Raw genomic sequence first — 12,721 nt, 5'->3', positions numbered from 1 at the left:
GAAAAATCCCTGAACCGGAGGAATTTTTTTTTTCTTCTTCTTCTCGAAATGACATCGCTCCGGAAAAACGTTTTTTTCTATGAAAAATTTTGGCTGAATCATCACCTTTTCCCGCTTCTTCTGCCTCAATTGAACCAGATTAATACGGAGAACCGTGGGAAAAGACAATGAGGATTTCCCAGAAGCTGCTGAAAGCCCATGAGGCCGACGAGGCTCATCCCCACGAGGATAAGCCGACGTTTTCGTTCGAGTTCTTCGTGCCAAAGACCTCCCAAGGTGTGCAGAACCTATACGACAGGATGGACAGAATGTACAACTTGAACCCGCAATTCGTCGATGTGACCTGGAATGCCGGTGGTCGTTTGTCCAACTTGACCACTGACATCGTGTCGACTGCACAGTCCGTGTTGGGCCTGGAGACGTGTATGCACTTGACTTGCACCAACATGCCCGTGGAGCTGATTGATAAGGCACTGAAGGATGCCTATGACTCAGGATGCCAGAACATTCTGGCGCTGAGAGGCGATCCTCCTGTCGAAGGTGGCGAGTGGACTGCCGTAGAAGGCGGGTTCCACTACGCCAGAGATCTCGTGGAGTATATCAGAAAGAAATACGGGGACCATTTCGACATTGGTGTTGCTGGTTATCCAGAGGGCCATCCGGAGGAGAGCGACTCTGACAAGATTGTAGGGTACTTGAAGGAGAAGATCGATGCTGGTGCTGACTTCATCATCACACAGATGTTCTACGATGCCGATAAGTTCATCGAATGGTGTGCCAAGGTGCGTGAAGTTGGCATCACAGTGCCAATCATCCCAGGTATCATGCCGATCTCTTCGTATGCTGCGTTTAAGAGAAGAGCCACTTGGTGCGAGATTAATGTCCCGCAGCACTTTGAGGATAAGCTGATCTCTATCAAGGATGACGATCAACTCGTCAGAGAAGCTGGTACCGAATTGGTGGCCGAGATGTGTCAAAAGCTGTTGGATTCTGGTTACGTTAACCATCTACATTTCTACACTATGAACCTGGAGAAATCCTCCATCATGATCCTGGAAAAGTTGCAATTGATCTCATCGAAAGCTGCCGATGACCTTCCTTGGAGAAAGTCTCTGAACCCAAATAGACAGAACGAATCCGTTAGACCGATCTTTTGGAAGAACAGAAAGTACAGTTACATCACAAGAACCCAGGGTTGGGATGAGTTTCCAAACGGTAGATGGGGTGATGCTAACTCTGCTGCCTTTGGTGATGTTGAGCTCTTCACTGCTGGATTGCTACGTCAATCTCCAAAGAGAGCCATTGAACTTTGGGGCGAACCACAAACTTTGGAGGATTTGTCCAATTTGGTTATCCGTTACTTGAACGGCCAATTGAACTCTCTGCCATGGTCAGACACTCCAGTGACCTCTGAAGTTGGTTCCATCAGAGATGAGTTGAACAAGATCAACAAGGCTGGATTCTTCACGGTGAACTCCCAGCCAAGGGTCAACGGAAGCTCTTCAGATGATCCAATCTTCGGATGGGGTCCAAAGAACGGATTCGTCTATCAAAAGCAATACCTGGAGTTCCTCATCCAGAGGAAGAAGCTGCCAAAGTTGATTCAAAAGATTGATGAAATCAATGCCCCATATAACAAAAACTCAAGCTCCAAGGACAACTACAATATCTTAACATACTTTGCCATTGACTATTCCGATGATTTGAACTCAAACACAAAGGATGACTCTGCTAACGCAGTAACATGGGGTATCTTCCCAGGAAATGAGGTCCACCAACCAACCATTGTGGAGAAAGTGTCCTTCCTCGCCTGGAAGGATGAAGTGTTCAGAATCCTTCACGAGTGGAGTGGCATCTTTGAATCTGGATCAAAGGCCAAGGATTTGATCCAATCAATTGTTGATGACTATGCCTTGGTCAACATTGTCGACAACGACTTTGTCGGCCAGGATAAGATCTTTGGGCTGTTCCAAGACCTCTGAAGTTCTCATCTACACACGAGCATAAACCCTCACAACGTCATGTCCTTTTAACGTTTTCAATTCGTTTCAACACAGATCACGAAAAAAGCCCATCTCTTCCAACAAGGATATGGGCAACTAATGACTCACTTCTCAACCCTCTTTTTCTATTACTTGCATATTTCTTTTCCTCACAAGCGATACATCAACTGTTGCATATTGATTATGTGATTTGCTCCGTTGGACGTGCACTTCAACCGTGTAATTGTATCCATGGAGTCACCTAATAGTACACTACTACTACTACTACTACTACAAAAACTATGAGAGGGAGATATACTGTAGACATTGCTGCAATAACGTAAGCCAGACTCATTGTAACAATTGATCTCTGTAGTGAGGTTGGTTGTTGATGTTCTTCTGTGCCCTTCTATCATTTCTGTCCAGATCACTCTTCTCGTGTCTCCAGATTCTCTTCTTCTCCAAAAGAGCTTGTCTGTCATGTACAGATGCCAAATGTCTGGACTCTGCTGCGATAACGGTTCCTTGGCCCTCGGAGAGCACTGTCTCAGGTCTGAGGTTTTGACGGAAGTATCTGGCATAGGCACGATGTCCTACTTTAACACCACTAGGTAAGTGTAGCTCGACACCATCATTGTAGGAGACTTGTTCAGGTAACGGCTCGTCGTCATCAGCCTCCTCTTCGTCGCTGCCAACAAGTTCACCTTCGTCATCAACATCTTCCCATTGGTCATCCTCACCGTCGAGTTCTTTGTAGGTGGAGGAAAAGTCGTAAAACTCTGAGATCTCCAATTTCTCATTTTCAGACTCATACGGAATGCTGCAGTGTCTCTTAGCCAGCATGTGAGCTCTCACGGCTTCAAGCGATCTACCTTGGTAGTTGCAAACGATACAAACATTACCGAGCCCAATCTTCTCAGACATGTACTTCACCAGCCCAAGTTTATCCGTAAGGAAGTTCTGTTCTGGGATGTAGAAGCCATGGTACTTGAACATGTGAGTACAGCATGCTTCAAAGTGTGGGAACTTCTTGTTACAGAATAGACAAACTTCAGGTTCAATCTCAACCCCATTGGCCAATTTCTCAGCTAAGAGTTTCTCCTCCTGTTGCTCAGGCGTGAGTTCTTCCTCCTGGTTTTCTTCATCTTCAATTTTCAGCTCCTCTAATTGCTCAGTAACTGTCGCCTCTGTAGGCTTGTCATTCTGGTTCTCAGTCTCACCTTGCTTCATGGATTTGAGCATGTTCTGTTTAGCAAGCTCCAGCAGCTGTCTCTTCTTCTCCAATAGGGCCTCCTTCTCTCTCTTTCTCTGTTCCTTCTTTGTGATGTTCTTCTCTTTCTCGCTCTTCTGCTTCTTGCCATCCTCCTCGGCCTGCGACAGCTTGCTGACCTTCTCGTTGAACATGGCCTCGTCTATAGACGGCAGACCAGCGACTCTTCTCTTCAGGTTATACCTGTGCCAATCAGACTTCATATGACTTCTCTGGCCTTCGGCCTCTGGGAACTGCAGCTGGCACGTGTTACAAGTATACATGTTTGCTCTGATTTCACGCTGTTTGCTTAATACTGAGGTGTGGTTAATGTCGTAGATAAAGCCATCGGGAAAGAAGTTTTGATACCACCAGGGAAAACTTTTCTGCCGGTGGAGCTCATCGGTGGGGGACGCACGGAAAGGGACATCGGAATTGGATTCCGATTGTGTTTCCCCTACCGATGAATGGTTGCTGTGGTTACGGTGGTTTCGTATAACATTATATATTATTTGATATAATATAATATAATATATATCATGGTAAAGCACCAAGTACTACAACTATGGGGCTCGAGAATACTGGTTAAGGACTTTGTCCACTTTATTTGGTCATTTCAATCGTTATCGAGAATATTGAGCATCTCCTTGTACGCCTGTCGTGTTCTGCTTCTCACCTCGGGTTTGGCTTGCTCTTTAGCCCTATCACGAGCCATGGGCTTACCCTTTGATGCACCGGTTAACAACTCCAAGAGATTTGTTCCGGCTTCTGAGTCGTCATATCCAATCTGTGTGGATTTGGGTGTGTCGTCTTCTTGTAATTCTGGGTCATTTGATACTGATTCGTGTAGGTTATCCTTGAAGTTCGAAACCTCAGCTCTACCAACCAACCTGCTACGGTTATCGTGTCTCTTGTTTCTAATAGGAGAGGGCAATTTGGGTAAGGACAGCGAAGAATCACTCTTTGGTAACGGTGGTTTAGATTCTCCTGTGGTCATTTGCTGTCTCGTTGTATCCATAACTGTCAGTGGTCTCAGCTTCTCCTTCAGGTGATCCCATTTGGGACAGTATACACAGCATTCCCTGTTATTGATATTCGATAGCATCCCCTTGAAGAAGGAATCAAAGAGATAGGTTATCGTAACGATTGGAATACTGTTGGCCTTTGCAAATGACAATTTCTTCTTGGTAGACATGATATTCGCCTGTTGTACGTTGAGCTTGAAGTCCTTATTGAAAAGAGTTGGGTACTTCGCTGTCAAATGTTCACCAGACTTGGGACGTAATATGTCATAATTAACCATTAACATATCACGCTCCTTTGTTAAATAATCGTGTAACTTTATACCTGAAAGTTGGAGCATCTTTGAAACGTGTAGCAGTTCTATACCTTGGAACCCAGTTAGACTAATGGTCATATCTTGAACCCCTTTGGAGATCACCTGGTAAAAGGGCTCACCCCATGTATCCTCTTTGATGGTCTTATAATGCAAACTCCTCTCCACAAAGAACTCAGTCACTAAATGTGTATGTCTAGAAGACTTTAAGTGAATTGGGATAGCTGTTGTTGGGAAGTCCGAAGGTATGATGAGATAATCTGGCTCAGTATCACTGTCTTCGTTTAACACCTCACCACTGTGGGATTGAATGGTCTTCTTCAATAACAGCATCTTGTCATCTTCAAAGAATTCCACCTTGAACGTCTTCTCTGCGAATAGCTTTGATTCAATGGCCAGCTGTACAAATGATTTGATCTTTTTTGGTTTATGTGCTTTATCTTCCTCCACTTTTTCCACTTCATCGTGTTCTAAATTCTCACCATCATCCCAAGTGGTATCTCTGCTCTTAGATTGTAGAGCATTGTGTTGTTTAACATCTGTCATTATTGATCTCCATACTTCTGGCTTCTTCTTCACTTGATCTTCCTCGTCTGCAACGACTCTTCTCCTCTTCCTCTTGGACTGCAATTCGTCCCATACTAAACAACTTCCTTCTCCGATTCTTTCGGGACTGACAAGATCAATATCGTAGTACTGAAAGTCCAATGCAGCTTTCCTCTTTAGAGAGTCTATGACCCACCGTGGGTGAACATTGGGGATCTGCCATTTCTTAGCCATTGTATATCTCTTACCACTTTTTTCGTTGATGAGTACACACGACGTTGATCCCGTCAAAGAGTCAGACACGTCAGCTCCATTCTCTGTTAACTGTGTGATGAGATACTCCTTGTCCTCTACACTGAACCATTTGTCAGTGGTGAGCCTTGATACACAGACTGTTAGGCCCTGGAATATCGGAAGTCTGAAGTAGTTTATGTCAACCAATGTGGGATCAGCTTTGTCCCTGTTGTTGATCCAGTTCTCATGGATCTCGTTGATGGACTCTGCTCGTACAAACAGAACGTCTGATCTGTTCCGAACACTGAACTTGAACTTATCTGTGTTCCTGCTACCAACTATCAGGACCTTAACATCGGACATTAAGTTGGAAGAGTGGGTCCCACCCATGGCTTTCACCTTATTGGCAACATCTGTCTGTGGTTGTTCCGTTAGTCTTCAAATCTACAAAGCGCTGGAAGGAAAGATGGGACGTACTCTGAGGTCATTGGGCAATGATGTTGAGCAGAACTTCAGATCTGCAAATGGTTTATGCATTTGTCTCTAAGCGCTTGTATAGATGTCCCAAAACAGTATCAAAATTGGTGACATTTGTCTGGAAACCAGAAACAAAAGACAAAATACGCGCTGTGTTTTTCTTTCAACCAATGGAGGAATTTTCGCGTAAGGAAAATAGTTGGACAAATTCATCATCGCCGAGGGAGGCTTTCCAGTGGTGTCTGGATGGTTTTGATCTGGACCACAGAGGCGATCCGTCCTCTGTGTGGACTAACGGTTTGGTCCACCAAGAGTTTGCAAGAGGTTATGACCACTGCCGCATACCACGTTGTGTGACGAAGTATGTTGCTAGAGTGGGCACACAATGAAAGTTAGGTCATAAGCAATTAGTATGACCGAGAACAAGAGCGGTACACATTTGCTTGGTTGAACAGGATTATGATCAATTGTGATGAAGCCCCGCCATGATGATTATAATGGTTAATTCTTGGACAACTTTATCATGATCAGAAGATCAGGGAGTGTGGTCATGTTGCATAAACTTTTGAAATCCTCAGCATAAACTTAAAAAATAGTTTAAATGTACACGATACGAACCAGCCTATTATTTCCCTATAAAGCGAAAGGGCAACGTGTGATGTGTCTTGTACTTGTTTGTTTTCTGATAAGTTGTGCATTTTTGGCTGCTCTATTTCTTTTTAAAATTTGTCTGTACTTGAAACGAAAAAGAAAAAAACAATCGAAATAATAAATCTGGGGTACATTCTCCATGTGATTATTTCCAAAGGTTATTCGATTCTCCGGGCTGAGTTTCAAGTGATCCCAAGATGAGAATTGTCCAATCAAATCCTTGGCTTAGCATATTGGCACATAACACATGTCCTGGAGCCCTTTTTCTGATGTTCTAAAGTCTCAAAATTCACAATAGCTTTACGACTTTCGCACCAGGCATCAAATTCTGGCGTTGCTTCAAATGCCCCTCCCATCAATTGACACATGAATCTCTATTGTTGAGAGTCTGGAGGTTATTCCAAAAATGTTTGGTTAGTGGGTGATTCCAGAACCACTGCACAGAATTTCAGCAAGCCAACACGGGGACACGCGTAATGAACACCTCCCACAGGAAGGTTTGCTTATGAGGAAAAGTTAAATTAGGTATTTAGGGCTGCGGCCAAAACCTGGGGTGACGTCCGATTTACCGACCAGACGTTGTTTTTTTTTTGGCAGTTCCTTATAGAAGGAATGTCAATTTATGTGGAAACCAATCATACAAAGCAGACTATAATTGTAAGCTGAATATAAAAAGATGCTATGTTTACGATTCATCTGAAGACTGTGAGCTTGATACATGGTGTAATTTGTCTATGTCCAGTCTTTGAAGTACCTTGGGAACGAAAAATAAGGCTGCGGGTTTAAACGCTTTTGTCTTGTTGTGAGCAAACGCTTCGGATGAAAGGAAAAGATACTGGATTTTTCGTACCGATGACATCTTTTAGTTTTAGCTTTCGTGTTTTCTGTTGAAATAGGAGACGGAGATGTGTCAACTTAACAACTTCGAGGTGAAGACAGTGGTGCCACTAATTATCGTAGAACTTTTGGTTGATCATGAAAGGGTTCTTGACTGAAAGACAGGTCCACGTTTGAATCACACAAAAAACAAAACTACGCAACTGATTGCTGATCGATGACCAACTTAGTCAAGAGTGTTCTAATCTCCTTTAACACTCTTTTCTTTTTTCGTGATTTCCCTTGAGTTCATTTGCTTCCGATGTTATTGGTGTCCTGAAGCTTAGAATGACTCGTTTTACCTGTAGGCGTATGCTTATGTGCTCCTACCAATATGTGGGGCCTTGAATCATCTCTTTTTTTGTTCGTCAACTTTGCCTTGTCTTGGGCTTTTAAATACATGTCACGACGCCCCGGTTTCGCATTTGTCTCGACCCATCCCTGTTTTCCTTTTGTGAATGTCCAAAGCATTTGAACCATAAAAAAAACCGGTTAGATGACTAAGGACAAGACACATCCACAACAGCAAACACCGACGTCGACACAGAAGAGTAGCGATAGCAAGAGTTCATCGTCTAGTGCTGAACCTCTAAAGCTCATAAAGACTGCAGGCAATGCGGGTCTGACAAGAACATCGCAGGCGTGTGACCGTTGTAGGATCAAAAAGATTAAATGTGACGGAAAGATCCCAAGTTGTACTAATTGTCTCAACATCGGCTATAACTGTCAGACAAGTGACAAATTGACGAGACGTGCATTCCCAAGAGGCTACACGGAAAATCTCGAGAAGAACCTTATTACAATACAGAATGAGAATGCAAAGTTGATTACGGAATTGGAGATTGTCAAGCAACAGCTGTCAGCTGTCACATCATCAAATGGGTATGACTCTTCAGGTGCTGCTACTACTACTGCCACTACTACTACTGATGCCAGTGTTTCTGGCACTACAACAACACCCTCGTTGGTTATCCCTGCTAACAGCGAAAGCGCTCCAAATGAACGGGAAAGCACAAGCCCGGCTACTAGTGATCACGCACCAGTGATGATGGATAGGCTATCGGATAATTTTTTCCGTTTCGATAACTTCATTGAAAAGGACAACTATGTGGGAATTGACTGCATCAGTGTGCTTTTCAACAGAATGCTCGGATCGCTTGGGTTGAACCCGATCCAGGAGTTGAAGTACCCTGCCATTCAGTGCCCAAGTCTGAACGACTTTATCACAACAAAGTTTTTGAACAAATTCCCATCAAAGACCAATTTGGACTTACTGATATCCAACCATTTTGAGCATTTGAACACAATTCCAATTCTCGATGAGGACCTGTTTTTCAAGATCTATAAACAAATGTTCAACAGTATAGATAACAAGACTGAGAACTTGGTGAATCTTTTGCAAAAGCCCGTGAGTGGTGACGAGGAGAAGGATGAGAGCGATTGCCTGGTGTTCATCGCTACATTGGTGCTAATAATCCAGTTGAACTGTTCAATCTTCAACATCCACGAGATCCATAAATTGGTGACTTCAATTAACCTTACGGTGAACATGACAATCCCAAAGTTTCAGGTTTTACTACTATCATTACATTTGTTCCAGAATAAGAATTGCTATAAAAATACCGTGATAAATCTTGCAAACGTTGCCCATGCTGCAGTGCTGAGCTTGGGATTGCACTTGAACTACAACAACTTGAGACAGTTGAGTAACGAGTACACGAATACTAAAGAGGAAAAGTTCAGATTGTATACAGTAAGATTGAAGTTATACTGGAGTTTTTACATCTTGTCCACAATGTCTCAAGTACTCTTTGGATTACCACATGTTAGTTTCTTTGAGAAGTTCCAGGTGCCAAAGCTCAATACCATTGTGAATGCCAACCAAAACTTGAGAAACACTATCAAGTTGATTGAGCTGTTGTCAAAGTTTGAAGACGTAAACTTGTTGAGCATTGGTGATAACCCTCAAGTTTTGAAGGACTTTGATAACTATTTGCTCCAGTGGAGACAGGGGTGTGGCTTAAACAATCTGTTCAACACTTTATCCAGTGATGATATTGATGAGCATCGTCACAAGAAGGTGAAGAAGTCCAAGACTTCTTTATCACAGGATGAAGTTGTTAAGATCCAACTCAACCTGTTTTACCTAATGTTCAGAATCTCTATCCATCTACAGACGGCGAATGAACCTGGTAATCCAATATCTAGTCATTCATCATATGTGGTTTCTTTGTTGTCGAGGGAATACTTGGCCTATATCATCATCTTGGATCGCAAGAGAGAATTGAACAACCTCAACAACTTTGAATTCCACCTCGTGCCAATTAACTTTCTGAAACTCGTATTGATTTCAATGTTGAGCATCGTCCAAGTGTCTAGAGACCCATTAAACAGCACAACCAAGGTGGCCTTTAAGGATTCAAACAAGCTCATGTTACAGACGCTCAAGGTTATCAGAAGAAGATACCCTGAGAACTTTGTTCTATTCAAGGAGATTGTTCAGTTCATTAAAAACGAGTTTATGCTACAAGACTTTGAATTGGATTCTAACAGGATGAGCGTTTCTCAGCAGAACGTTACCGTTGATTCCTTCTCTACACCAATGCATACAAATTCGTTGTTCACGGATTCAAATTTTGATGCGTTCCAGCAGCGACACCAGAGTTCATCTTCGGATAACTCTAGCGTTTCAAATGTGTCTTCTATATTCAGCAATCACTATACATCGCAGAATTTCAACGGTGATGCAAGTACAGCCGCAATTCGAGCAACGGCAAACATCGCTCCCGGTGCAGAGTCAGATACATCGTCAATGGATGAGTTGCCGGAACTTGATTCCAAATTGGAAATGCTCTTTAACTGGGGCTCCACAGATACAAAAGTCCAGCAGGACTTCAAACCTTTAGATGATTCCAAAGTGTCGGGTGCAATGATGGCATATGACCTGAACTACATCATAGACAAATGATTCGACAAATTGTCCAAACTATTTTCATATTCCTTTTACTATTTAAGTATTTATACCTGTTTGTTTTATTATTGATTTTTATTTATTATGCTTCCGAGATTTGGTGTTTAGCTGTTGTAGCATGGTGGTGTGTATTTGCTGTGTCTTCATCATTAGCTGTGCGGAAATGTGATGAAACCTGCGGAAAAACATCGCATGCATATTTACCCTAGAAATGGTCATCGGCTATTGTCAGCTTTTTAGGGTTTTATTACATGTTCACTTTGTATACTCTCACTTGTAGGATGAGGATGATTGGTAATATTGTCTACCAGGTCATCGATTGAAGGAAACAAGTCAATGTAGAGGTCGGAGTATCGTCGTCCATTTGCGCTAAATAAAGCCCTCAAGAGTGAAAATTTTTTACACCAATGATTGTATTGGTAGACTTGCAAGCCGACCGTGCCTCTTTTACATATGTATGTAGCTATGGCTGAGTACACAGACCACAGATGAATTAAGAAATCCTGGAAACCCATGGAGGTTCTAGTCGAGTTATCAATACTATTAGTAAACGTTTGCATCGGAGTTCAACGTTCCATATAAAACTGTTCAACTGTTCTATGGTAGGCTGAGAATATGGTACCAAACTAGCATAGGTTAAAGAAAGCCCTCAAAAGTACACAGTACATGGAAGGGCGCTGAAGCATCTACCTTGTGACAATGAAATCATATATAAATGGACTACACACTGCACTGTCAACCTTTTTCTTCTTATCTTTAACCTAGTATAATTTATAATCAAGAATGAGTCGTGTTGCTCTTGTCACTGGTGGTGCTCGTGGTATTGGTAAGGCTATTGCTGTGCAATTGGCCAAAGACGGTTACAAAGTCGCAATTACTGGCTCATCTCAAGAAGAACTGGGATGGCAAACCGTTGAGGAGTTGAAGCAGTTGGGAACTGATGCCACTTTTATAAAAGCGGATTCCGGTGTCTGTGAACAAGTATTCAACGCTGTTGAAGAAACCTACAAGCAATTGGGTGGTTTTGACGTCATCGTCAACAATGCTGGTATCGTTCAGTGGCTCCATTGGAGGAGGTCACTCCAGCAGACTTGGAGAAGATCAACAACATCAACATCGGTGGTGTCCTTTGGGGTATCCAAGCCGCTGCTAAGAAGTTCCAGGAATTGAACCAGCCAGGTAAGATCATCAATGCCGCTTCCGTTGCTGGTCACACCGCTTTCGAGATGATGGGTGCTTACTCTGCTACCAAGTTCGCTGTTAGAGGTCTGACCCATGCAGCTGCTAAGGAATTGGCCTCAAAGAAAATCACCGTTAACTCTTACTGTCCAGGTATCGTCCTTACTCCAATGTGGGATGTGATCGATGAGAAAATGGGTGATTATGCTGGTGTTCCAAAGGGTGAGACTGTCAAGAAGTACATTAATAACATTGCTCTTGGTCGTGGTGAACAACCAGAGGATGTTGCTGGTTTGGTCAGTTTCCTCGCTGATGAGAAGTCCAACTACATCACTGGTCAAAACATTCACGTTGATGGTGGTATCATATTTGTTTAGGCAAGAAAGTTATATGAGAACTTTTATAGAGAAGAAGAAGAAGAACACTGTAGTTATAAAATCGTAGGAAACAGTTGCACAACCTTCTCATTAATAGAAACTGCTTATACCTTGGTAACTTTAAGTAATCATATATTTGAAATGATTTGTGATATGTCAATATACATCCGTAAACCAAATTCAGGGGGCTTATTATTAGATGTTTAACGGAACAGTGGGCTTGAACTCTCCCTCCATGTACATGAATGTACAATTTATATCTGTTTTGATTCAAGGACCTGTCTAATTAACCACTTGAAGTTCCAATATTCTTCGACCAATAAGCTTTCATAGTTAAACACCACAATGGTGTTTAGCACTCTGCTCAAAAACTCATACACAGCACTCTGTAGTATTAGTAATATGCCTGTGGGGCGTTAAAAATGAATCTCCTGATACACCGGTGTCACAGCAGTGTTGGAATTAATCCTGATCACTGTGATGATGTATTATACAACAACACTAAAACAATCCTGCACCCTGAGCTTCCAAGGGGAAGGTTAATTTTACGATCCCTCAGATTGAAGCTTTAAACGAGCTCTATGTATAGAGTAAAGGCGAATCCTTATTCTTCAATCACCGGTTCATCTCTCAAACATCTGTACGGTTCTGTACGATGAAAACTTTAACTAGCGGAGAAACTCAAGCATTTATGCATAATTCAGCAATCGACCCTGGAAATGGTCCGTGGGGGCTCTCCCCTCGGCAGAGCAAGAGCAGCTTGAAGTTTGCATTTGGTCGTATAAACTCAATGTCCAAACGGACCAAATGACAAATAGCCTATCATAGCTTGACATAAAGGAA

The 12,721-nt window shown here is 42.6% G+C and overlaps 6 protein-coding genes across 6 annotated transcripts; 4 read left to right on the top strand and 2 right to left on the bottom strand.

Moving 5' to 3' along the window:
* Positions 1-167: 167 nt before the first annotated feature.
* MET13 (methylenetetrahydrofolate reductase (NAD(P)H) MET13) lies at positions 168-1,982 on the top strand (the record flags this gene model as incomplete). Its single annotated transcript, XM_020212620.1, has 1 exon — positions 168-1,982. The coding sequence occupies one exon, from the start codon at positions 168-170 to the stop codon at positions 1,980-1,982; it is 1,815 nt and encodes a 604-aa protein (XP_020071571.1).
* Positions 1,983-2,333: 351 nt separating this feature from the next.
* Positions 2,334-3,515, bottom strand: REI1 (Rei1p; the record flags this gene model as incomplete). The annotated part of the gene is made up of 1 exon (XM_020216348.1): positions 2,334-3,515. One exon carries the CDS (start codon positions 3,513-3,515, stop codon positions 2,334-2,336), a length of 1,182 nt encoding a protein of 393 aa, XP_020071570.1.
* A 195-nt stretch (positions 3,516-3,710) lies between these two features.
* On the bottom strand, positions 3,711-5,753 carry DPB11 (protein kinase activating protein DPB11). The gene has a single exon (XM_020214803.1). It carries the CDS (start codon positions 5,735-5,737, stop codon positions 3,848-3,850), a length of 1,890 nt encoding a protein of 629 aa, XP_020071569.1. The 5' UTR covers positions 5,738-5,753; the 3' UTR covers positions 3,711-3,847.
* Positions 5,754-7,964: 2,211 nt separating this feature from the next.
* Positions 7,965-8,147, top strand: CYBJADRAFT_119753 (GAL4-like domain-containing transcription factor; the record flags this gene model as incomplete). The annotated part of the gene is made up of 1 exon (XM_020212298.1): positions 7,965-8,147. A coding segment is annotated over one exon (183 nt), but the record flags the coding sequence as incomplete, so codon positions are not given.
* An 80-nt stretch (positions 8,148-8,227) lies between these two features.
* On the top strand, positions 8,228-9,835 carry CYBJADRAFT_75474 (fungal specific transcription factor domain-containing protein). Its single transcript, XM_020217918.1, has 2 exons — positions 8,228-9,530; positions 9,677-9,835. Exons 1-2 carry the CDS (start codon positions 8,397-8,399, stop codon positions 9,677-9,679), a joined length of 1,137 nt encoding a protein of 378 aa, XP_020071567.1. The 5' UTR covers positions 8,228-8,396; the 3' UTR covers positions 9,680-9,835.
* A 1,259-nt stretch (positions 9,836-11,094) lies between these two features.
* On the top strand, positions 11,095-11,878 carry CYBJADRAFT_193863 (short-chain alcohol dehydrogenase; the record flags this gene model as incomplete). Its single annotated transcript, XM_020217498.1, has 2 exons — positions 11,095-11,375; positions 11,396-11,878. Exons 1-2 carry the CDS (start codon positions 11,106-11,108, stop codon positions 11,876-11,878), a joined length of 753 nt encoding a protein of 250 aa, XP_020071566.1. The 5' UTR covers positions 11,095-11,105.
* Positions 11,879-12,721: the final 843 nt, after the last annotated feature.

The sequence above is a fragment of the Cyberlindnera jadinii genome (assembly GCF_001661405.1).
Source record: "Cyberlindnera jadinii NRRL Y-1542 unplaced genomic scaffold CYBJAscaffold_4, whole genome shotgun sequence".
NCBI classification, from domain to species: Eukaryota; Fungi; Ascomycota; class Saccharomycetes; order Phaffomycetales; family Wickerhamomycetaceae; genus Williopsis; species Williopsis jadinii.
This window is presented reverse-complemented; position numbering and strand designations above follow the sequence as displayed.